At 41.7% G+C, this 26,542-nt stretch overlaps 1 protein-coding gene across 2 annotated transcripts in view; it reads right to left on the reverse strand.

The window, feature by feature from the left end:
- The window catches only part of MRPL28 (mitochondrial ribosomal protein L28), a 239,119-nt gene that overhangs the window by 101,574 nt on the left and 111,003 nt on the right, over positions 1–26,542 (reverse strand). For both annotated transcript variants that reach the window (XM_085628314.1, XM_085628315.1), the window contains exon 4: positions 4,799–4,933. In XM_085628314.1, the coding sequence (XP_085484440.1) occupies positions 4,799–4,933 (135 nt within the window). The remainder of the gene's footprint in view (positions 1–4,798; positions 4,934–26,542) is intronic.

Consider the following 26,542-nt stretch of genomic DNA (forward strand, 5'->3'; position numbering starts at 1 on the left):
CGTAGGGGACAAGGAGGGAATGAGGAAATATGAATTTTGTGATCAGTTATGTCCCCTATCGTAGACCCCAACGGCTCCATGTGCATGCTATAAGTACATGTATGTTCCCTCCAGTTCCAGTTTTGAAGACGCAAATACATGTGCGTCCACCGTCAACATGTCCTCTTTCAGATCCGCCATGAATGGGTCAGACATTCCATTCCTAAGTATGAAAGGCCACCGACTTTATGTGGTTCACTTTCCACATTTTACAGATTCAGGCGAGTAGGCCCTGAATTCTGTCATCAAGCCTTTTTCTGCCTTCTGCCTCTGAAAGCTCCAGTCTGAGCCTGCATCTGTATCCATGAACTTTGTCCTACTCCCTGCGCGGCTAACGGTGCCTGATCCAGCCTGTTGCCTGCCAAAAACTGTATTTCACCTTCAAGATTATCTGCTCCGCTCCTCATCCGATGCATTCCTGTCTAGTAGTTTAGGTAAACATTCCTCCAGCTACCGTGCAAAGGGCCAGGCCTCGCTGTCCAATTGCAAGTAATTCATAGCCCCGTTACCATGGAATATTCCTACCCCCTCGCATCTCATGTAGACACTTAGACGCTTGTACACGCACTAACAGTCAGTATAGAATAGATTCTATCCTAGAGACCTTTCCTTTTGGATAACACAGTTCTTTAAACATAGGATATTAGATATGATTTGGGATTAGGTTGACATGACCCCCAGACTTCTGTCTCCACATGTAGAGCTAAATGTCAAGTCTCCTTCACCCTCTAGTTGCACGTCAATCACACGTCATGCGGCTGCGCGCGCATCTCTGCCAAATATTTCTGCTGACATTGCAGGATTCTTTTATGGATCCACCCACTTGTGACATCATGTATGATGACGTTTATTAAATTACGCCCATATATCCGCCTCTATTAGTTACGTATGCACCTTTTATCTGTACTATCAGCTGTTACGCCTCTTGCATCTGTTTCACTGTAATGCATTTCCTATAAAACCAATTATCTGTCAATAATGTATGCCCTTCCTTCCTGAACTTTCGTGGTGATGGAATAGAAGCCTGCAATTCGAATTGCATTCCTTTGTATAGGAATAAAGCCTTTTAGAACCTCTAATACCACGGATTCTGCCTCTTATATTTACTGAGTTATTCTTACTAGACTTTACCGCATAAAAAAATAGTACCGGTAATGAAATATTTACCACAAAGAGACACACCATTTTTCAACAATGGATCAGATTCAAGTTTGTTCTGGATAGGTGAGCCCAGAAATCCCTTCCTAATGTCAACATATTGCTAAAGTTAATGCCAGAGCTGGCGGTACTTATAGGGAGCATATCCTATTCCTCCCTTAGTTCCCCAAATGTTTAAAACCAGATTTGCCCCAGTTATCCACTAATCTTGACAGCCCCATCATTTCCCGCAAATATTTACCCATCCACAGACTAGTTTCCTGAAGAGCTTTACCTTTGCATTCAGTTTGGAAGCAATCTTGATAACCCTGGAGGCGGGTGGAATATATACTGTTCATGAATCTATTCCAGGTAGAAGGTGACATATGTTCTCAAAGTACAAAGGAAACGTTTGCCAAACAAAGGATTTTGCTGCAAATAAACGAGTTAATAATTCAGTAAACCAATGCTCCCTTTGGAATGCTGGATATATGGATCAACAATTTGATGCTCACTATGGTTTCATCTAACAATGGCTATACAATTCGGAATAGATGACCTGCAGGCAGCAGACTCCCAAAGCCCTTGAAAATAAATTAAAGAAAAGGTGGTACACAGCAAGTCTATGCCCAGTCATACATGAGAATTGATGTTGTAGCCCAGGTTATTTCAGCTTAATATTGTAATAAGACGCAACACACCAGTCAAATGTGTAGCCAAGTATCGTTTAGACCCATACTGAGTTGACCCAAGGTCGCCAGCACACAGTGCTCATCTTGGCTACAAACCATAACAGAATACCAGAGGTTGTGTTCAAGAAGAGATGGTAGCTGTGTCGAAATAATGCAAGATATCTCTGCAGCAGAGATAGGCTAAACTGTACTTCAACATTATTCGTCATTTAAAAACAACATAAAAATTATATAGACAGTTTGCAACATGGCATCACTCCAGGGAGAAGGGTTGAAACCGTAGTACTGCTGATTGACCCATGCTCTTTTTTGTACCCTCCCCCTAGTTGCCAATAGAAACAAATGACAGAATTGATCTCGGGCTGTAAAGAAGCCTCAATAATGGTTGGGTAAGTTACATTAACCTCTCATGAAGAAGTAAAGTATATGACTTTACTGGGATACTGAACATCAAAACATACATGTAATCAAAAGAGTAACACATTGGGATAACACACTGAACAGCATATTTTACATTTGAAATCCTACTACCGTCTGGTGAAAGGTCCACGATATATGCTTCTATCCTAAGAATTTGTTGGGGAATAGAGACTGGTCTTGGGCTAGAGCTTACTGGCCATTATTCTTGATAAACGTCGACATGAAAAATTACTCGCAAAAGCCTAAGCAAACAGACTGTTGAGGATTATGAGACTGCCCTGTGGCACATTGGATAGTCCATATTATCAGGAAGTGGATCAGGCTGCTGTACACTGATCAAGTGGGTGAGGTCTGGTGGCATTGTGTCTGCACAGTGAAACATTGAGATGGGAGCTAGACAGGGTTGCCCCTCTCTCTGCTGCTGTTTCCCCGGTAACTGATCCTTGGCAACTAGACCGAGTGAGGTGTTGTATAACAGGTGTATAGTGACCAATGAGGTGCTAAAGAGCTTCATTAAATGCGGACAATACTTTAGTATAGTTCTGTTGACCGGACAGATCCCCACCTAAATTAATGAGGGAATTGGATAGGTTTGTAGACAGATCAGGACTGAAGGTCAATAAGAATAAAACAGTGCTGTTTCCCTTGTTCTCCCTGGGAAGGAAGACATCAGAGGTACTCTCGCAGCTGGGACTACAATGGGAGACGGAAACATTTCAGTATCTGGGAGTCCAAGTGGCACATACCCCCAAAACCAGTATGATTATACTATGTACAGAGTGGTGCACAGGCTCGGCACGGTTCTGGAAAAACCCTTCCGCTCAAGAGGGGGGTCTGGCTTTACCAGACCTAGAACTGTAGTACATAGTAACAACTGCAACACGCTGCAAAATGGCAAGATGAGACAGATAACTGGGAGAAAAGACTATTCAGAGAAACACTAGGGCGTATGACCTTAATGAAACTTCATATGAGAGGTGACGAGTGCAATATGTAATACTCCAAATAGCAAGTGTGTGGGAAACTGTAGTTAAAAAAGTCTGGCTCTGTGCCTCCTTTGCAAGAGACTGATGGTGTCTGCATCCGTTTACTAATATCTCCAGGGATATGTTGGTGGCGAGTAGGAGGAAGGAGGATACCATACTCGTGGAAACCCGCACCCTGGTGAGGAAATCCTAACTTTTGAGGAGGCACAGGAGACAATCGCAGTCAGGCTGGAATAGTTATTACAATATGTAAATTTGGTAAGAACTTCTAGGGAAATCTGGTTAGGGTTCCCGGAATGGACGATGTGTTGGCTACCCTGACACGATTGTTAAAAATGGGCCAAAACTGGTGAATAGTTTCAGGATGCAGTCCTAGACATCCGACTGACAGACAAGGAATGGTATGTAGCATGGATCCAGGTACAAGATGTGTTTAGTAATGTCTGTTATAAAGTAATACATTTTCATTACATGCAAACATATTTCCTTAACACCAGTCTAACTGAACAAGATATATCCACAGGTGTTAAATGCCTGCCCTAGGTGCAGCTTGCAGGATGCTGTATTTCTTCATCTGACCTGGTCCTGCGCAGAACTATACACCTACTGGGGGAGGAAACAACTAGCTTGAATACTTTACTGGAGTCAGGTTAAATGTCTCTGCGACCTAGATCTAAAAATAAGAAAAATAATTAATAAAATCTCTCTCTTTTAGGCTTCGAACTGGCGAAACAATGGATAGTCATCAAATGGAGAAACCAGAGTTACTCTGCGATAAGTCATTGGCACAGATATGTAGTGGAGCGGGCTTTGGCAGAGGACATAAGTTTGTGAGATCATGATGGATGAGAAACGTCTGCTAGACATGAATATGTGGCCTGAAATTATAAGAGTATGTATGGGGCAGGAGGAAACCCAAACATGCAAAGTTCAGATGGGTAGCTTGGAAAACCTTGATATGGTGGAGGTTTGGGTTCTTGTATAGGATGACTGTGAGATATCGTAGTATCATTCATCAGTTGAGGAGTATGAGCTGATTAAGGAGGTCTACCGCTTCCCGAAGTTTCTCTGTTATGTAACTTACCACGGTGTATGTTGTGATCGAGATGTACTACAAAGCCTTAATTGTTAGGAGGGTTTCTGTCTTGATGCAGTATATTATGATCTTCTAAATTGACTCTAATTGGTGTATGTTTGTCACATATGAAGAAACAATAAAAAATAAACAATTTAAAATCAATTTGATGGGCCGATCACTGGTATTATCAATAGTGGAAGACCATGACGGATTTTCTCTGTAAGGTATACTGCTGTCAAATTGAAGTGGGTTGAAGAAAATGGGAGGTTGGGAGATCTAATACAGGCAAATCAAATAAGACTGACCTACAGGAATACTTCTGAAGTTAATGCCCCTCATTACTTTGCACAAAATATAGAGCAACTAGAGAATTTTCTTGATAATAAAAGCATCAAGTAAATTATTTTGCAAAGAAAAGAAATGTAATAAAAAGAATATTAATTCACCTTGTATCGGTCATAAATTTGTTCTCTTTTTGCTGGGTCATCTGGGTGAAGATTAGAGTCTCTTCTTGCTAGCCGTAGAAGCATTGCTCTTTTCAAATCCATCCCAAGCTTTGAATTTAAATCCTCCTTTGGAGTCTAAAAGGTAAGAAAGGATATTTTTAACAATCTTATTCAACACTTTTAATACACATGTAACAATTAGGCCAGCAATCGCAAGACAAAATGGAGGTAATTTTGAAACACCAGCCCTACCATTTACAAGCCCTAAATTCGAATTGAAGAAAACCTCAACTTTTGCAACAATCTGAAAAGTGCTAGATGTGATCAAATGATTGCAGTTTTGTTTCTACTGATCCAATATTGCAGCTTCTGATTGCAGATCTACAACCTTTCTTCAAAAGCCTGGCAGCCCCATCTTCTAACAATTCCTTTAATGGATAAATGCATAGATGACTTGACTGTTCAAATGATATAACCAACCTCTAATATTCACTTTTGGTTCATTTTTGCTTGTGTTAGACTAACTCTGAATACCAATCCGACTCCGACCTCATCCGTTTAATCTATTTAGGACTTACGGTAACACTCTTCTACTCCTAACCACTTTACTATAAAAACATTTAATTGCATGAGCTAACTTAGCTTCTCACTGGGCTGTAACAAGCCAAAAATATTTTTAAAAATCATCTTGCAGTGAAACAAAAAACATACTAGTTATAGATTAAGTTGGCACAGATTCTGAATGTTAAAAAAGAAAAGACAAAGCGGAGGGTGAAGGTGCAAACCACTATAAAACTGTTAAACATAATCAGGCAAGCCACTAATGACTACTCAACGTCCAACCAAATCATCCATCTTCCTATCATGTTCTTTAGGTAGTTTATCTGGTAAAAAAAACGTATTCACAGGTAACTCCCAAAAAGTTAATTTGAATATTTTCAGATTTCCAAACCTAAGCTGTTGCACCTGCGATTTTACATTCCCCTACAGACCACAAAACTCATAAAAAACAGCAAAAGCTACAAAGCCCAGGGCTGGAATTGGAAATAATTCACTCCAGGAACCCATAATTTGGCGGAGGAAACAGGGAGAAGCCATGATGGTTGGAAATTGAAAAGCAGAGTCTGTCAACTTATACATATATTAATGTTTAAGTCTGGTGCAAATAAATTGGCAATAAGGACAGAATTGACAGTGAAGCTGTTCTAGCTGACTTAATTGGTCACAAAGAGGTTGCATTTTAAAATATCTAACAGGGTTAAGACACCTGCTGCAGAAATCTTTGTGTGCACAGCAATTTTGAGGCAATTATCACAGTGGTAAGATAAATATAGTAGTTTAATGAGTTCTGAGAGAGTTCTGTGTTTTGTGCAGTCAGTTTTAACTCATAAAGTAACATAGAGGGTTAATGTGCCTGCTACAAATCATATGTAGGTAGGTTAGTGGGCTACTGCCATAGACACCAAGATCATTTTGTTACTTACAGTTCATACGTTGCAAACCTCCTAACATAGTACAGTGATATATTTGTAGGCATCCAGGAGCTGCAAACAAACTAAGTCATGGGTTTAGATCCTTATGTTTTGTTTCTCAATGTGTTATTTTAAGATTGAAAGTAAGGAATCCTATGGAAAGTAATAAAGTCTTCCTAATACAGACAAACCACAAATCACTGTTACATTTTATATTGTGACGTTGTATTTTGCATGACCGTTCATTCTTAAAATAAAATGTCTACAAGTATGGATAAGTGATTCCTACACCATATAACCCTTGTTGTATTAGGTAATATTTTCTGAACATTCATTTACCAGTTATATGATTTATTGTGCCTTTGTGTGTGATGTAACATGCTTTAACACCCTACACTGAGATGCATAGCGCTATAAAAGAATTACATAAAAAAAAAAAAATTAAATCAGTAGGAGACATTTAAATCATTTGTGCAATTACTAATACACAGACAAATCTTGCATTCTTACAGTGCATGTGCTTCTTACATTGCTTGAACAGTCAATAACCAGCCTATAAGTCACAGTTTCGCTAAAGTACTTGTAAAGTGATGAGCTCTGTGCCTTGCTTTCCTTCCATTGCATTGGCATCAAGGTGTTAAGCTCCAGATGGCTCCCAGCAGAAGGGCCTTTCAATCAGGCTTTGTTGGGGGGGGGCAGCTGTCAGTGAGAATAAGAAAGCCCTCTCGCAGCCTGCAGGTTGCTTCTCTAAACAGAATGCAGACAACGCGCAGGCGCAACAGAGTTATGTCCTGGTGTGAGAAAATGACACCACAACCAATTCAGCAAATTTCCCTGGGGGGCCGGATCCGGCCCAGAAAAAGCTGCTGGAACTAGGCTCCGGCTGGATCCTCCTACATTCCAGCACTTACAAGGAGAACAAATAAACTTCAACATTCACTTTTCTGGTTATGACTTTTATAAGCATAATCTCCGATCAGCTTCTTCAAGGCTGCTTCCAGGTAATGTTATGAATTTGCTTATTTGTTCAACGCTACACTTTATATTAACTCAAATCAAAGGAAGTCGCTCCAATGATCTCTACAACTAACCAGCGTACAATAAAATGCAGAATATAGAAAATAAACAAGTGGGGGAGGGAGTGAAGAGGTTTACAGATAGAATCTACCTCCTGTACAACTTTCTTATAAACAATAAGATTTTACCCTACAAAAATAAATTTTGTTTTTATGGCGATTTAGAAAAAAGTGTAATAGTGATCCATGAAATGTCATGGGAAAGCACTAGGTGTTTTTAAAATACCTCTCACAAACTAAGAATCCCTTAGTGTCATGCTTCATCATTGAGGTCTTCCTGTCCCTCTACGGGGCGGGGCATGCTACAACCTACAAATACGCAGGAGCACTTTTTGATGAAAATAGGCTATGTGTGGTGAGGGAGTGAGAGTGGTAGGGTCTGTGAAAAATCTGGAGTGAATGCTTAAAAATGTCCTTGCTAGCGGAAAAAAACACATTTTATTCACTTCCTTAGCTGGAAATATTAAAAAGGGTAAAGTGTGGGGGGTACTACAATGAAATGCCGCCTACTGGGTCAACATGTTTCGTAAGCGGTCCCCGCAGCTTACTCGTCAGGACCTAATATGATCCCTACTGCACTCAAAATATACAAATAGAATTGTATATGTTTGTATGCCTATTTTTCAAAACAAACATGCCAAAATTAGCATGTCTGAAAAAACGGGGAACATTGCTCCTTGTAGTCTTGAAACCGACTTGGTATCTGTAAGGAAGGAAGAGCATAAAAATAAACAACCGGAATGATTGTCTTTGAAACACATCACCATCATGTGGAACCAGAGTATATAGACAACATTTTGCTGCGATATATTTTTCTAGAGGATAAGTGCTCCACGTTTGTTCTATGAAAAAGCGGGTTGTGGTGCTACCCACTTAGTGGTAACTGAAAGTTAGTTGCTCTAACATACATTTCAAAACACACATTTATAAACACACAGACGATTACACGCACTCAATTATTCATTTTCAACAAGTTATGGGTTGATGTTCATTCCATTCTATTGTGGACCTTAGGTGCCGCTGAGAGATACAAGTTTAGAAAATCAATCATACACCCGTTCGTGAGGACATGCAAAGCAAGCAATAAGACTCTGCGCAATCATGAACAAAATGAGCGGCATAATTTCATCATTATGATTTTAAAAGTGAAAAGCATTTCAATTGAAAGCACAATGTACATACGCTATTGAGAAGGATAATCAGACTTCATGAGCTTGCACCGAAGGAGAGGTGGCCTAAAAAAATGCACTGCGGGTAAATTTAAGAGGTCACAAAATATTCGTTCTAGCCCGTTCTCACCGTAATTACAAGAGTAAGAAACGAGTAGACCTGATATTTTAAAAGAAACAAGCCTCGTTTAAAGACCTGCTCAAGTCTTATTCACATGATAAAAGGCTATGACCTTGCCTGTAAATACCTTGGTGCCGCTCCGTAGTACGTTGTGTACATATTCAAGCCGTGTTTTTATCTGGTATGTAATTGACGGAAAACCCGGGAAACTGGTTTCGAAAACAACTAGAAGGCTCAAGGTCAAAAAATGGCCACCTTATCTGTGCTATTTGATATCTTAAAAAGAGGTTACTTCGTGTTTGGACGAAAGCAAAAAAGATTAGAGGGCTAAGGATTCAAAAATGTCCGCCTTATCTGTGCTATTGGTGTCTTAACTGAAGAAACACTTCCTGTTACGAAGGGAATAGAAATGAGTTCATGCACTGTTCTGAAATGGTTCCTATTCTGGTGCACACCTTGATCAGTATGGACAGCTGATCTTCTCATGAAATTTTTTATTTCTTTAAATAATAAGAATTTGTCCAAGGAAGGAATCGGAGAGGGAACAATGTACACTGGACACCAAGAGAAGAGGAACAAGCGAGGGTATCAACCAGGAGCATGACAAAAGCATCAACAAGCAGAAAATGAACTTGGTGGTAAACCTGACAGATGAAAACCTCACAGCTGCCCAGATCTCAGTATTGGAGAAAGGATTAGGTTTTGTGCCTACATCAAATATGGACAAACTCCTATTATGTAAAGAAATGCAAGAGTTCACGAGAAGACTGAAATTACAAGTCTTTTTCAAGGATAAACAAAAAGTTGAGATGCAAGAAGGAGACAGGCTTGAAACCTAAATCCTCGTTCACACCGCTTGACTCTACCCTCCCCATAGAATTGCTTACCTTCGAGAAAGCAGTTATGAAGGATTTGGAGGATCTAGATCCAACTACCAACTGGGTTTTTCAAAACATAACCAACGAAGAAAGGAAAGCAATAAGAGAGTTAAACAATAACTCCAAGCTGGTGATAAAACCAGCAGACAAGGGGGGTGCAATAGTCATACAATCTGCTGATGAATATGACCATGAATGTAGAAGCCTCGTCCAAGATCAGAGGAATTATGAAATCCTAAATCAAGATCCAACAGATAAGATAAAGGTGAAAATAGTAAGCATGGTAGAAGAAGCAATTGTCCACGGATGGATGACTAAAAAGGAAGGTGATTTCCTGATCCAAGATTCACCAAAAACACCTTGTTTTTACACCAATCCGAAGATACATAAGAGCCTGGACAATCCTCCTGGCCGTCCAATTGTGTCTGGAATAGGATCAATCTTGGAACCAGCCTCAAGATTTGCAGATGAATACCTAAGACCTATTGTTAAAAAAACATCAACATATCTAAGAGACACTAAAGATGTCCTGGTACTTCTAGAAGACATCCCTTTTGACCCAGAACACCAACTTTTGATAAGCTGTGATGTGGAGAGCTTATACACCAGTCTCCCACACAATGAAACTTTTAACATCATTGAAGAAGTACTTTTCAATATTGATTGGGACTACCAAACACCTAGAAACATCATTATGGAATGCTTCAGCCTGGCACTGAAAGAAAACTTCTTCGAGTAAAACAAGACCTAATATCTCCAAAAGCATGGGACCAGCATGGGGAGCACATTTGCTTCCAGTATATCTGGTCTCTATGTCCATCATCTGGAGAACAAAAATCCTACATCCAAACAATCCCTTTCATGACCACATCAACACATGGAAACGGTATATCGACGATATACTAATCATTTAGGATGGGGATGAAATGACAGCGAAACGTTTCATCACTTGGCTTAACTACCACGATGATTTCTTAAATTTCACCAGCACCATCTCAAATAAAGAACTAGTTTTTCTTGACCTAAATATATCACCCATGGATGGGAGACTCGTGACCACAACGCACTTCAAAACAACATCTAAGAACTGTCTATTGTTGTACCAAAGCTTCCACCCGAAACATCTACGGGACAACCTTCCCTACGGTCAATTTCTACATCTGAGACAGAATTGTACAGAAATTACGGATTTCGAATGTCAGAAGATCTCAAAAAGAAACTCCAGATAAGACAATATCCGAAGAGAGTGATAGACCAGGCTTACAAAAGGGCTCAAAACAATTGCAGAGAAAGCTTGTTGGAACCTGCTCAACCCAAACCTGACGAGAAACGGCGATTCTGCATAACAACATACAACACGAACTCCAATCAGGTAACGAAGATCGTCAATAAACATTGGTGGATCTTGAACAGTTGCGGAATGAATCTTTCTAAACCCATTTTTTCCCCATAGACGGGGAAAAAGCATTCGTGACATGATTGTACATACAAGACCCCGACAAATTGGATCAACTGGCCAATCTACATCAGTGGCCAACATACAAGGGCATCACCCATGTGGGAGATGTAAAGTCTGCCAACTAACAAGAAAGTGCAAAGAAATTAATTTCCTAAATGGCAAGAAATGGGAACAAAGAAAATTCACTACTTGCAACAGTAGCAACGTAGTATATCTCATCACCTGTCCATGCCCAATGGAGTATGTGGGAATGACCACACGCCCAGTCAAAACTAGGATAGGAGAGCATAAGAGTAACAAAGTGTAAGAAGAACACCACAAAAATGGCATCTCATTTCTTAGAAAAAGGACATATACCAGAGGACATTCTGTGGACAGTGATCAAACAGGTTCCAAATGAGAGATACCTTTTTGAAAAGGAACAGAGATGGGTGTTCCGCTTGAAGACAAACGTCAATGGTTTGAACGATGAAATCCCATGGGGCCAATTATGAGTCTCATAATAACCACAATGGTACTTAAGAGATCGCAGTGACCTCCACTATATCTCAGTTTTTTCCTGTCTTTCAATGATACTTTTATTGTATTTTGGTCTTGTTTTCTCCCCAATTTGTAATTGCAATATAAAACAGGCACTCCTATTTCTGTATTTTTCATATTATTTTCAACAATTGATTTTCTAACAACTTGAAAATCACTTCATAACGGTGACATCACCTACATCCCAAGCATGTATTTCATTAAGCATCATGGATTTTTCCCTTTCATAAAAAAAGTGCTAGAAAGAGAACTATTTTTTTTGGCACCAAAAAAATGTATTAAAACGAAGGAGCACCCGATCCTTAACGCATGCTGGAGCACACGCAAGAAGCGGGTCGTCGCTCATTTTCTAGAATAATCAGGCAGAGCGGGCTTGAACACCAGATGTCCATTCCGATCAAGGTGTGCACCAGAATAGGAACCTTTTCAGAACAGTACATGAACTCAGTTCTATTCCCTTCGTAACAGGAAGTGTTTCTTCAGTTAAGACACCAATAGCACAGATAATGCGGCCATTTTTGAATCCTTAGCCCTCTAGTCTTTTTTGCTTTCATCCATACAGGAAGTAACCTCTTTTTAAGATATCAAATAGCACAGATAAGGCGGCCATTTTTTTACCTTGAACCTCCTAGTTGTTTTCGAAACCCGTTTCGCGGGTTTTGCGTCAACTACATATCAGATAAAAACACGGCTTGAATATGTAAACAACGTACTACGGAGCGGCCCCAAGGTATTTACGGGCGAAGTCATAGCCTTTTATCATGTGAGTAAGACTTGAGCAGGTCTTTAAACATGGCTCGTTTCTTTTAAAATATCAGGAGGTCTATGTTTTTCTCACTCTTGTAATTACGGTGAGAACGGCTAGAACTAATATTTTGTGACCTCTTAAATTTACCCGCAGTGCATTTTTCGAGGACACCTCTCCTTCGGTGCAAGCTCATGAAGTCTGATTATCCTTCTCAATAGCGTATGTACATTGTGCTTTCAATTGAAATGCTTTTCACTTTTAAAATCATAATGATGAAATGATGCCGCTCATTTTGTTCATGATTGCGCAGAGTCTTATTGCTTGCTTTGCATGTCCTCACGAACGAGGGTATGATTGATTTTCTAAACTTATATCTCTCAGCGGCACCCAAGGTCCACAATAGAATGGAATGAACATCAACCCATAACTTGTTGAAAATGAATAATTAAGTGAGTGTGTGTAATCGTCTGTTTGTTTATATATGTGTGTTTTTAAATGTATGTTACAGCAACTAACTTTCAGTTACCACTAAGTGGGTGGCACCACAACCCGCTTTTTCATAGAACAAACGTGGAGCACTTATCCTCTAGAAAGGTATATCACAGCAAAATGTTGTCTATGTACTGTGGTTCCACATGATGGTGATGTGTTTCAAAGACAAATATTCCGGTTGTTTATTTTTATGCTCCTCCTTCCTTACGGTTTCAAGACTACAAGGGGCAATGTTCCCCGTTTTTTCAGACATGCTCATTTTGGCATGTTTGTTTTGAAAAATAGGCATACAAACATATACAATTCTATTTGTATATTTTGAGTGCAGTAGGGCTCATATTAGGTCTTGATGACTAAGCTGCAGGGACCGCTTATGAAACATGTTGACCCAATAGGGGGCATTTCATTGTAGTACCCCCCACACTTTCCCCTTTTTAATATTTCCAGTTAGAGAAGTGAATAAAATTAGTTTTTTTCCACTAGCCAGGAAATTTTTAAGCATAACCAGACCCTACCACTCTCACTCCCTCACCACACATAGTTTGTTTTCATCGAAAAGTGCTCACGCATATTCATAGGTTGTAGCACGCCCCGCCCCGCCCTGCCCCGTAGAGGGACGGGAAGACCCCAATGATGAAGCATGACACTAAGGGATTCTCAGTGTGTGAGGAGTATTTTAAAAACACCTAGTGCTTTCGCATGACATTTCATGGATCACTATTACACTTTTTTCTAAATCACCATAAAAACAAAAAAATATTTTTGTAGGGTACAATAAAATGCCCCAGAAATAGGTTAGCCAACTAATTCTAAAAATACACCAGATTTAAAGTATCACTATCACAAAAACACCTTCCCAAATGGAAACAGAGGAAAACAAAAATGCCTGACCGTTCGGGATGGACAGCTCCTATTAGATCAGGACCAACAAAGATTTACATCCGGTTGGTTCCTGCTAGAGGTGGCAGGAGGGGAAAACTATCGACTGAATTGTGGTTGAGATTAATTCATGCAATCTACTGCTCACTGTTTTGTTTTCCTCAATGTGACAGGTATGCACAGACGTAGGTCCTGCGCTCAATATGCCAAAGGACTCAAGCTACCCCTTGGTAACAAGGCCAAAACAGACTGAAGCTGGTCTAGGTTTGCTCGTGTTCCTGCACAGAGGGAACTTAGGCTGGAACTGTGGGCTGGACCATGGCTAGTTATTTACTAGGTGGCATGGTAGGCAAAACAAAAGCACTACTAGACTGAGACCGGGAGTACTTAACCAATGACTAAGATTAATTTAAGCAATCCACACATCAGATTTTTGTTGCCCCTAATGATTGATATCAGTATAGGAAAAGTAGCCAGTTTTCCCAGTGAGAGGACAACCCAATTATCTTTGTATTCATGCCCAGACCTCGGATGTGATGTAGCTTCTTCAAGAGGAAAAGGGGAATGCTTGAAAAAACCACACTTACTTTTGCAGGGATCCAGTGGTTCACATCTCGGAGTACTAGCAGTAATGGACAAATGGTAAACATAGTGCTGCTACTCTACACACACACCCCTTTAATAAAGCAGTTTGTATAAAGCTTGAACAAACAGAATATTGCTGTCGTCTTTCTCAATCATAACAGGGTGACAAAGTGCACAAGCCTTTTTACCCATTCTGATCACATCTTTGCAATGACCATGTTCTGTGAAGTGTCTAATTTTTCCTTAGAACGGGCTCACAAAACTAATCTGCATCCAAAATAGTGTGCAACAAACCAAAGGGGTTGTAAAAAGAACCCTCACCCAGTTGGTGGCATGCTTCATCATAGGGTTCCCACCTAGGATGCCGAGTGCATCCTAGGTGTGCTTCGAACCCTGATTACAGCGGAGCTGGTGTTTGTTGGTGACAGTTTGTGATCGTAATGAATTAAAACTGCTACATGGTCTCCCTCCTAACCAGGAGTTCTTTAATACTGGGGCCCTGTGGTAGGATTAAAAAAGAGGAAATGTGGATATCTGGGAGATATAATTGATCCCTTATATCCTATAAATGGTTCACATGTTTCAGCCAAAGAATGTTTTGAATACATGGCTTTCGTCAGGACTAAAGATGGAGTGGCCAAACAAACGTTCAGTCTGCAGTATGCGAGAGCACACACACTAAGGTGTGCTAAGTGTAGGAGAAATGATCTTCTTGTGAAAAGGTAACTTACGATTTTCACCTAACTTGATATATCTGAAAAGTAAAAGCGTGAAAGTTATCCGTAGTTATAACACAAACATTTTGATGCAGTACATGACATAGTGCCTTGTCATCTATATCATCAGTCATAGCATCCAACGGACACATTTCTCCATACATGCCACTTATATCACACATATTAGTCTGTCTGTTTACCAAAATATTTTATCACTGGGGGGATGCCATATCTATTTACTTGGCATTCCTTGATTTCCAGAATGTGAGATAGCGAACAGTCACGAAAGTGCATGCATTGTCGCAATTCCGAACTATACACCGCTATTGACACAGTGAGTAAAGTTTTAATTGTGCATAACCACATTTGTGTCAATGATTATCACAATTAAAAAATCCATGCGGCAGAGAAAAAAGGTTAGGTGGGTGATGATAACAAAATGCCCGAAATCGATTAGTGAGGCATATGTAACAAAACAAAGTTAAAAAATTCCATATCGGTCCGAGCCTTATATAATTTAGTAATTGATCACGGTCTGGTTGATATATGGAGTAAATGTTATTCTACCCTTCCGGGATATACTTATTACTCTGCACCACACAAGAAACTTGTCCGGTTAGATTATTTTTTTACGTCTTCAATTATACAAAACCAGACAAAGATACAAACCTTCCCTAGAGTTACATCGGATCACTCTCCTATACTAATAGAATGTTTTATCTTAAAGGACTCCAGTAGCATAAGAAGTTTTTCATTTGATAGGAAGCTGTGTCTTGACGAACAATACAGAATTTATATGATGAGTGGATGACAGAGTTTTTTTTAATTAATTTAGGCACTGTCAATATTTCAATACTTTGGGATACTTTTAAGGCCTGTTTTAGAGGAGAAGCAATACATTTTGGCTTATATAATCAAAATAAATTACGGTCTCAAATGGGGGAGCTTTATGAACTATTAAAGGCCGCAGAAGTAGACCTTGCTAAAGCAATAAAGAAACAGGATAACTTATCACAGATCTCTGTAATAGAAGCAAAAATCGCACAATGTAAGGAGACTATAACAGGGGTCTCGGCGGAAGAGATTGCTCGGAAATATTTAGTAAACAAAAGACACATTTATGAATATGGAGAATCCATTGGTCGGTCTTTAGCGTTAAGATTGAAAATGAAAGCGACTTCGCGGCTGATCTCTAAATTACAAGATCAATCTGGGGCGGTTTGTGAAGCCCCAACGGCTATATTAGATATTTTTCATCAATTTTATTCTGAACTTTATACTCAGCAGTCAGAGCCTACTTTAGTTCAGATACCGGAAGCCTGCATATTAAATCAACTAACTAAAATAGAGGCAGAAGCTCTGGATAGTCCTTTCACCATGGAAGAACTAGAGAGTGCTGTTACTAGTATACCGAATGGCAAAGCTGCTGGCCCTGATTTTATTCCGGGGGAGGTTTATAAATGCTTCTTTAAGTCATTGAGGTTTGTGATGTTAGAAACGTTTAGGATGGCACAAACTGGAATTGCTCCAAACACATGGAATGAAGCATCAATAGTTGTGTTCAGTAAAAAGGGGAAACCACCAGAGTTACCAGGCTCTTATCGACCAATATCCTTGCTTAATTGTGACAGCAAGCTTTACTCTAAAATGATCTCGAATCGCTTATCTAAGGTCATCTCGTCATTAGTTACAACTACTCAGCATGGCTTTATACCTAAAAAGGAACGGTCTCTCATATTAATAAAGTTATAACTTTATTTGATATAGCAGAAGTGGAAAAGAGGGACTTAGCACTGATATTGCTCGACGCGGAAAAAGCTTTTGACCGTGTAGAGTGGGTCTATTTATGGGAAGTGATGAGAAGGATGAGATTTTTGAAAGCTTTTTTAACCGCAATTCAAGTCCTATATAAAACACCTAATGCAAGAATTACTGCTATGGGCCTTAAATCTGAAAAGATCAATATCACTAGAGGTACACGACAAGGGTGCCCCTGCTCCCCTTTGCTTTTTGCGTTGTATATTCATCCTTTTATTATTAGTTTACAGAAATCGCTTTATATTAAACCTTTTTTGGTTTCAGGTATCTCACATTCTGTATTTGCATATGCAGATGATATAGCTATAACGACAATTGATCCTAGGGAGGCAATAGGCAATCATTAGCCAGAGCTTTTGGAGCTATATCTGGGTATAAATTAAATTCTGCAAAAACCCAAATCTTATGTACAAAAAGCATACAGTTTATTGATTCTCGAGTAACAGAGGAGGTTACGTATCTAGGTATTAAAATTAGAACTCAAATGCTAGAGATAGTTGATAGTAACTGGAAAGAGATTATACTTCAAATCAGGCAATCACTAGATAGATGGAGTAGACTTCAACTATGAATAATAGGTAGAGGAAATATCATCAAGATGAGTGTTCTCGCCAAGATTTTATATCTATTTCGTAGCATTCCACTTGAATTTTCACATAAACAGATACAGCAACTACAAATTATTTGTGGGAAATTTTTCTGGGCTCCGGGTAAAGTTCGAAGAGGTATGAAGTGGCAAACATTACCAGAAGAAAGAGGAGGACGAAGCTTGCCTGATTTCTTAAGCTATTACTACGTTTGTTTTTTGCAAAAGATGAGCTATATTTTGACAGGCGACCCGCCGAAAAATGATGCGGATGCTCCGTCTATTTTTTTTTTTACTGCTGGGAGAGCATGCAAAAGGCTGCTTATTAAGGGAATTGGAGGGTCATTATTACAAGCACACTCGCTTTAAGGTATTGTCTTCAGCGTTTAGAGTATGGAGAAATGTTAAGAAATTGATTAACTTTGGTAATATTTCATATTATACACCTTTTGACGGTGATAAAGTACTCCCCTCTGTTTTCTGGGATAATAATGCAAAGTTTTGGGTTAGAAAAGGGATCTCCAAAATCGGGAATTTATATGATAATAAAGCAATATTCTTGACATATGCTGAATTGGTAGATAAATATCAGTTACCACAGTCTTCATTTTTTAAGTATCTTCAAGTCCGAGATTTTAGTTTTAAAAATCAGGTTGCGGCATCTCCTAATAACTTTCTAGAAGGGATCCGCCTTCAAAAAAGGATTGCTCCACTTTACCTGGCTTTGATGGAATATAGACATGACGATATTCAAAAATATAATCAGTATTGGATAAATCAGTTGGGAGATCCCCAAATTGATATATCTGAATCTTTAACTTTGTCAAAAGAGATTCGCCTCGCCGCTAACTTAAAAGCTCAAGTTTACAAGACACTCTTTAGGCTATATTATACTCCTAGACGTATGGAAAATTGGGGAAACAAATATGATGGGAAATGTTTGCGTTGTGGGGCTCCAGAAGCGGATATGGCGCATATCTTTTTTTATTGTATAAAATTATCTTATTTTTTTAATAGAGTTGAATCATTTTTGGTGCAGGTACTTGCATGTCCTCTTAAAATTTCGTCTACACTTATGTTATTAGGAATGGGCCAAAAAACAGATAGACACTTAGGATTAAAAAATCATAAGTATTTTTTATTTCTTGCAATGACTGTGGCACGATTATGTATTGCTACAGAATGGTTATCACCTGAAGCTCCGACTTTTGAATATTGGAGATCCAAGCTGTATCGTATTTATGAAATTGAGTGGAATTAGTATGCATTGAGGGGGGCCCGGAAGAAACGTATTGGACTGTTAATTTGGGGAGCGTTAACAAATTTCCTAGAGATTGGTTGAACTTTGAAAAAGTGGATATATTCAGTAATTAAGTTTTGTACTGCTTTCAATCAATGTCACTTTTCACTGCGAAAATGTTCATGTGTTGTATAATTTAAAGGAACTGTCATGGCCAATAAAAAAAAAAATTAAAAAAAGGAAGGTTCTATATATGAAGGTTGGAAAAACGAGGGGAATCATACATTATTAATAGCATTCCAAGGGTATTGCCATCTCCCAACACTCGAGAACAGAGGTGGTCTAGTACTGGCTATTTAACCCCCCAAAATGCACCTTACTAATTTTTAGTAGAGTTTTTATAATAACAATATGATTGATGCTAATTTGTTGACCATCAAGAACGAGAACAAACCTTTTTATCAAAGGAATCACTACCTGCAAGCACCCACACAGGTACTCATCCATGCAACAACTGCTTGTACAAGCTCTATTCTATTTGACAAACATCTTGCTTTCGTATATAGGCACACAGAGGCCAAGGTGACAGTACAAGGTAACAGTCCTGCACACATGTTGAAACAAAGACCCCACCCTATTTCAATTAATTGATCAATCAGGTGTCTTGTAAAACCCGATTACTCACCCTTAAGACTCTCAAGGCGCTGGGGGAGTGGGGAGGGGAACGACTGCTGATCGGTTGAAGGCACTGTGGTTCAGTCGAAGAGCCAGATCTTGAGGTCCTTCCTGAATTGAGGCAGTGGTGGTGATTGCCTGAAGTGGAAAAGCAGGGTGTTCTAGGTCTTTGCTGCGAGGTAGGGAGGGATCTTCCTCAGACTGTGGTCTTGTGAATACGTAGGACAGTGGCGAGGGCCAGTTGGGCAGAGCGGAGGTCTCTGGTGGGTGTGTGGACTGCGAGGCAGTGGTTAAGGTATGCAGGTCCTGCGTCGTATAGGGCTTTGTAGGCATGTGTGAAGAGCTTGAAGGTGATTCTTCTGTTAACTGGGAGCCAGTGGGGGTCTCTCAAGTGGACAGTGATGTGGCTGCGGCGAAGCGCGTTGAGGAGGAGTTTGGCAGAGGGGTTCTGAATGTTCTGCAGTTTTATGAGGAAATTGTGGATGATGCCGGCGTAGTGTGTGTTGCCTTAGTCGAGTCTGCTTCTGATGAGTGCGTAGGTGACCGTCTTTCTGGACTCGGTGGGGATCCTCTTGAAGATCTTTCGGAGCAGGCATAGCGTGTGGAAGCAGGATGACGAGAAAGCGTTGATCTGGCAGTTCATGGTGAATGAGGAGTCCAAGATGATGCAGAGGTTTTGTGCGTAGTCTGTGGGTTTCAGTACCCTGGCCATCACACATCTACAGAATAGCTGTTTACATGCCTGCAACATCTTATATACATTTTACAACAGTGTCTAAAGCCATATGGAGCTTAGTGGACAACTACTACAAGGCCATACCAACGACAGATATCACCAACGTATCAGAAACATGCATAAATGAGCTGGAAGGTATTAGTTTAAACTGCCACTTTAGATATTCATTGATTATTCTTTTCCTTTATTATCCTTTAATACATAGGCACCTGCAATCTGGGTAAAAAGCTAGTCTCTAACTTTATTAGGCTTGTTGGGACATCACTAGTTATATGAAACTATATAAGGGTGTAGCTACTCTACAGTAATAAATTATTACTGCTAAGTTGTGACATCACAATGCTTTCTGCCAGAGGCAGAAGATAGTGTCAGATAGCAGAATTAAAACTACTGATTAATTATTTTCAGCTCACATCTATCTTCCCTTTAAAAGGGATTAGTTTATAATGTGGCCATTTATGCGTCATACTTTTTATTGCACTTCTTGGTTTCATTAGAAGAAACCAGCAATCAATCTACATGTTCCAGAGATTCAGCATCAGTCACCGTTTAATGTGACAAAGTAATTAAAATGTTTGCCAACCACTCAAAGGTGGTCCATTGCTGTATGTATTTATGGTTTAAATCTTTTTATTATTATTATTTGAAACAGGTACATAAATACACTCACCTACATCCAAAGGCCAGTGAGGTATGCAAACCGGGGGAGGAGTTGCGGTGGGAGAGAGGGTGGGGCATTGGGAAGAGTGCAGTCTCCGCAACATGCAAATAGGGATTGTGGAACACAAAGCAGTCTTAACAGGAAAGGGGGGTGGTCTCACACCCAGGTGATGTCCCAGACAAACTCGCAAGGTGTAGTGGCTGGTCGACAGGAAGTACGGAGTTCAGGTTGATTCGTCTCGCTCGTCTCGAACAGGCATCGGTTCCAGTTGGTCGAGTCTAAGGATCAGCAGGTATTTTGGGCACGAGACATCGTGAAAGTTCTGTGAGAGGAATCGGAGGACGGGTCCCACATTTTGTCAAAGTGCAGCAGTATATTGTCTGCTGAGGCAGTGAGTTTTTCCATCCCAAATATTTCCTATAATCTATTGAGCCAGTCTATGTGCACCTGTATTGAATCTGTGCCCCGTTTAGATGTAATGGCTCGTTTGGAGGTGCAGAGTGCCATGATGACGTCTTTCCCCTTGCTGGAATACAGTGGGTAAGTTAACATAGTTGGTAGTCCAAGCAGGACGTTGCTGGTGAAGGCAGGGACATCTGTGTCGAAGAGCTCATTAATGCATCTCAAAACATCTTCCCAATATCTTTTAAGCTTGACGCAGCACCAGAGGAGGTGGGTAAAGTTGCCCAAGTGGCCATGGTAGCATCAGTGATTCTCTTTGTATCCAGGTATCCATTTCCCTATTCTCGATGGGGTATAGTACCTGTATGCCGTATTTTAAGCATCACCTCTTTACTAGCTGCACTGAGAAAAGGAAACATTTTTGGTGCACAGCAATAAAAAAAGACCAACTGAACGGATTTATGACAAACTTGGCATGACAATAGAAAATTATTCAGAAAGTGTGCTTTTATTGTTTTGATGTAAATGCATTCAGTAGTTGTTTAGATAAAACCATTTAAAGAATGGCTTGGAAAGGAAAACATTTCTGTATAGCTCAACTGTTTAAAGACACATAGAGTGATTCACGACTACTGTCAAATGTAATAGTAATGTGGAATGATACAGCTAATAATACGAGATGAGAGCTCTTTAGAATTTTTGTGCGCCAACTTGAAAATCGTAACTCAGTTAGCAATCTCAACTTTAACACAAACACATACTCACACACTTACACCTAGACGTAGGCTCACACAGCGATACGCATTTGGATACAGCCACTAAGTGAGACACACGTACTCAGGCAGAATCATACTCTGAGGCGCACATATTTGCAAACCACCACTGACTGACACACAGTCATGCTCAGGTGCAGACTCACAAAGTGAAACCACTGCACACTGTCACAGCACATTTAAACAAAGACATTTGTACACAACTGGCTCAAACACATTCTCATTGATGCAGACTTGCACAATAAACGCATTCGCAAACCGACACTGCTTCCCTCAGTGTTGCACACAAGCACACACTGGACATGTATTCACACACTCTGCCACTGGTTCAGAAAAACTCATTCTCAAAGATGTAGACTTGCACTATAGCAAACATTTGAACACGGTCACAGAGACACACACATGCTTAGACGCTGAATTACAGTGGCGCAGCGGGGAAAAAAAATATGTTTTGGTCCCCAGAGAGCCCCACACCAGGCCTAGGGAGACAGGTTATTTACCATGCCCCCCATATGTTTTTTCACACTTATTTTCAGGACAGGGGACTGATTCCCCACGTCATAAAATGGCTGCTATTATATGTTTGTTGATGTCGTAACAGCCAAACAGACCTTCAGCAGCGTAAAATCTCTATATCTTTTGAGCCTTTATTTCTCAAAACCTACTCAACTGATTTACACCAAATCACAAAAAGCATACTTTCTGAACCAAAATCCAGCCTTCTGCCAAACTTGATGCAATTCGGTTAAGCAGTTTTTGCGTTTGTTATCGCTGTTCAACTTTCCTATGGAAAAATGAATGGGGAAAACGCATTTTGGAACATTTTCCTTCCTCCCCCCACTTTCAGCCCCCACTTAACGGATCAACCCAAAACTTTCCAGGAAGTAGCTGAAGTTGATGAGACTTTCTTTTAGGGGAAAGTGTAGTTAAGATTCGTCAAACTGTGGCCATGTTCTTAGCAAATCAAAAACTGCTTTTCCCACAGAATCATAGTCCTCACTATAACTACTCAATGGCGACTGCCATGGAAACGGAGGGCGAGTGACGCATAACTTTTGCAAAAAAGAAGCAGAGAACTCTGGCTAGTTCTCAAGTTTAGGTGTTAGGATCAGGGCAAAGGGGGATCCGAGGGGCGGCTGGGTGCAGGGTGCTGTTTTGGTGTCAGGAGCCCTGCTGGTTTCAATGGGATTCTCCGGTTTCAACAAAGACTTCAGGCTGGGGGATGAAGATCTTCTGGAGGTGACCACCGGTTGGAGAGGTAAGTTGGGATTCCTGAGGATACTGGGACACCATCGGTTGGGCAACCTAAAGCCGTGGGGCTTCGGTTGCAGGGGTGTCTCTAGGTGTCGGGTTTCTGTTACCAGCTCCGGCCTGGAGGATCCTCCAGAAAGAGGCTGCAGGCTTCGCTGGGAGAATCGAGGCAGGTCAGAGATCACCAGATATCAAGTCAGAATCGCCAGGGAGTCCTCCTTGTGGTGTTGGGCCACTTTAACTCGAGCCGTGGGCGACGGGTGCAGAGTGGTGCAGACTCGTGGATTTGGCCGGAGCCAGAGTCTGTGGGTGAAGAAATCTGGTATTCACTTGAGACAAAGTCTTTTTTTTGGAAGGTAGTGTAGGTCCTCAGGGATCGCGAGGTTGCTGGCTGCAGGACACACAGGAGTTTCGCTTCTGCAGGTTCGAGGTGGGGACAGGCCGGTAGGGCTTGGGCCAAGTCAGTGGACGTCCTCCTCTTCTTAGCTTCAGCACGGCTGTTCGGTCCTTCTTTTCTTCTTGGTTGTTTATCGTCTGAGGAGGCAAGGTTCAGGAGTGCCCCTAAATACTAGATTTAGGGGCGTTACAGGTAAGTAGAGGTAGGGACCAATAGGTCCCTTACTTGGGGTGGGTACGCACCCTTTTATGCCACCCTCCAGTGGCAGGGTGACATATGCCTCACTCTTGCTGTCTGGGTCCCCCCCCCCCATCTGCAAGATGACAGGAACTGCGAGTTATGCTTCACCTCGCCTCCCCCACCGGAGGGTTGGGGTTGGCAAAGGTGGGCACACCTCACTTCCTCATTTGGTTTTCCCGCCAGTTCTCCCACCCAAAGTGGGGGTGAGAACAGGTGGGAACCAGTTGCTGGAAGCAGAAAAAGGCCTGGGGAAGCTCACAAAGACGGCAAGCCTTTGAAACTTCCCCTTCGTGGACCCAGCCCATCAAGGGGGAGGAGGCTTGGCACCTCGTCTCAGGATGTGCACTGTTTCAGACCCTCAAGAGCAGCAGGCTCTCGACCCAGGGGTCCAGAAACCTGTCTGGTGGTAGCTGCCACACAGCCTGGACACTATTGTTAGGTCATTTTTCAGGGAGCATCTCTAAGATGCCCTCTGTGTTAATTTTTTAATAAATCCCACACTGGCATCAGTGTGGGTTTAATGTGCTGAGAAGTTTGATACCAAACTTCTCAGTTTCAGTAAAGCCATAATGGTACAATGTCTAAAAATTGGCTTAGACACTGCACCAAAACACGCAACCTGCAAAGGCATTGTGTGTGTGTAAAGGTACAGGGCCTTGAAGGGTGGCACAACAAGTGCTGCAACCCTTAGAGGCCTTACCTGGTCACAGTGCCCTGGGTACCTGTGGTACCATTTACCAGGGGCTGACCTGTGGCCAGAGTGTGCCAATTGGGTTTTGTTTTTAATGCAGTTTTAGGGAAAGAACATAGGCCCTGGGTACCTGTTTGGCAGGAGCCCAGGGCACACTCAGTCAAAGTACATCAGTAGTTCAGCAAAAGGTGGGGGCAACCATGAAAAAAAAAGAGGGCACTTTCTTAAACCCCTCCCCCCCCCCCACCCCCCCCCCCAATAAAAGAGGATGAGACTAACCTTTCTCTAGAGGGTCTTCATTGTCTAAGTGGGAGAACCTGGAAAGTCCATCTGCAATGGCATGGGTAGTCCCAGGTCTGTGTTCCACTATAAAGTCCATTCCCTGTAGGGAGATGGACCAGCTCAACAGTTTAGGATAGTCACCTTTCATTTGCATTTGCCATTTGAGAGGTCTGTGGTCAGTTTGAACTAGGAAGTGAGTACCAAACAAGTATGGTCTCAGCTTCTTCAAGGACCAAACCACAGCAAAGGCCTCCCTCTCAATGGCACTCCAACGCTGCTCCCTGGTGAGAAGCCTTCTGCTTATAAGCGCAACAGGTTGGTCTTGGCCTTCATCACTGGTCTAGGATAGCACCGCTCCTATCCCTAGCTCAGAGGCGTCAGTCTGCACTATGAACCGCTTGGTATAGTCTGGAGCTTTGAGAATTGGTGCTGAGCACATTGCCTCTTTCAGGGTGTCAAACGCCTATTGACAGCTAACTGTCCAGTGTACCTTTTTGGACATCTTCTTGGAGGTAAGTTCTGTGAGAGGAGTCACAATGGACCCATATCCCCTCACAAACCTCCTGTAGTACCCAGTCAAGTCAAGGAATGCCCTGACTTGGGTCTGGGTTGTTGGAGCTGCCCAGTCCAGGATGGCCTGGATCTTTGGCTGGAAGGGTTGTATGTGGCCTCCATCAACAAGGTGTCCCAAGTATAGCACAGTTCCCTGCCCTATCTGGCATTTGGATGCTTTGATAGTTAGGCCTGCAGTTTGCAGAGCTTTTAAAACCACCTTCCCCAGGTGGAGCTAAAGACAGCAATATCAAAATGTGCTGCACTAAAGGACTCCAATCAAGCAAGGACTTGATTCACCAACCTTTGGAAGGTGGCAGGGACACGCCGCGTAGCCACAGGTGACCTGACTTGGGCCACACCCCCCGCCATGGAGGCTCACATCGAGAGAGCGACGGAGTAGCGCAGAGCAGAGCGGTTATGTTATGCTTCTTATTTTCGCCCCTTTCCTCCCGCATTAGTCCCGTTTTTCTGCATTCTTTTTAAAAAGGTAATTACCTCACTGTGACGGAGGCCACGACGAAACAGGGGAAACGGAGGAAAACGGAGGTCCCGGTCCCAGGAAGCCAGGGAGAGCTGGCACAGGTTCATAAAGAGGACGTGCTGGGAGCAGAGCAGAGGTGAAGAGGCTGCTGCTGCTCCGAATGTTAAAGAGGGAGAGAAGGATTCCAGCCTGCTGCAGGACTTTTGGACGCTGTCTTTGGAGAAGTATAGTAAGATTATTTAGTCATTTGTAGGAGTGTCTAAAAAAAAAAATATCTATATTTCTGGTGGGATAGTGGTGCCTTCTGGGAGCTGGTGTCCTGGACAGTTATTAGGGAGTTCTGACCGCATTTTTGAGGCGGATTGGGGCGCTCCAGGGATATTAATGCCGTGTCGCATAAGGAGCTTCAAGGAATGATAAAGCCTAAAACTTTCCTGGAGGACTTTCTAGAGAAAATTGGTGAAAAAAGCACTTTGATTTGAGCTCCTAGCCCCTAGCGATACCTTGATACCTTGGTGCCGCTCGTAAGCCCGGAGTTGGTGTTGGTGTACAAGGATACCTGGACTGAGGACTGCGAGGCCCAGCAGCCCTCCACCTTCCCGCTGCCTGCCTCTTCCTCGTAACTCCGCCCCTGGTGACTACTTCAATCCTCGCGGCCCCCGCTCCGCGGGGGCCGCTCGTAAACCCGGAGTTGGTGTTGGTGTTGGTGTACAAGGATACCTGGACTGAGGACTGCGAGGCCCAGCAGCCCTCCACCTTCCCGCTGCCTGCCTCTTCCTCGAAACCCCGCCCCCTGCGTATCCTCAAACTTCCGCCCACGC

The sequence above is a fragment of the Triturus cristatus genome, chromosome 10, assembly GCF_964204655.1.
Source record: "Triturus cristatus chromosome 10, aTriCri1.1, whole genome shotgun sequence".
Lineage (NCBI taxonomy): Eukaryota > Metazoa > Chordata > Amphibia > Caudata > Salamandridae > Triturus > Triturus cristatus.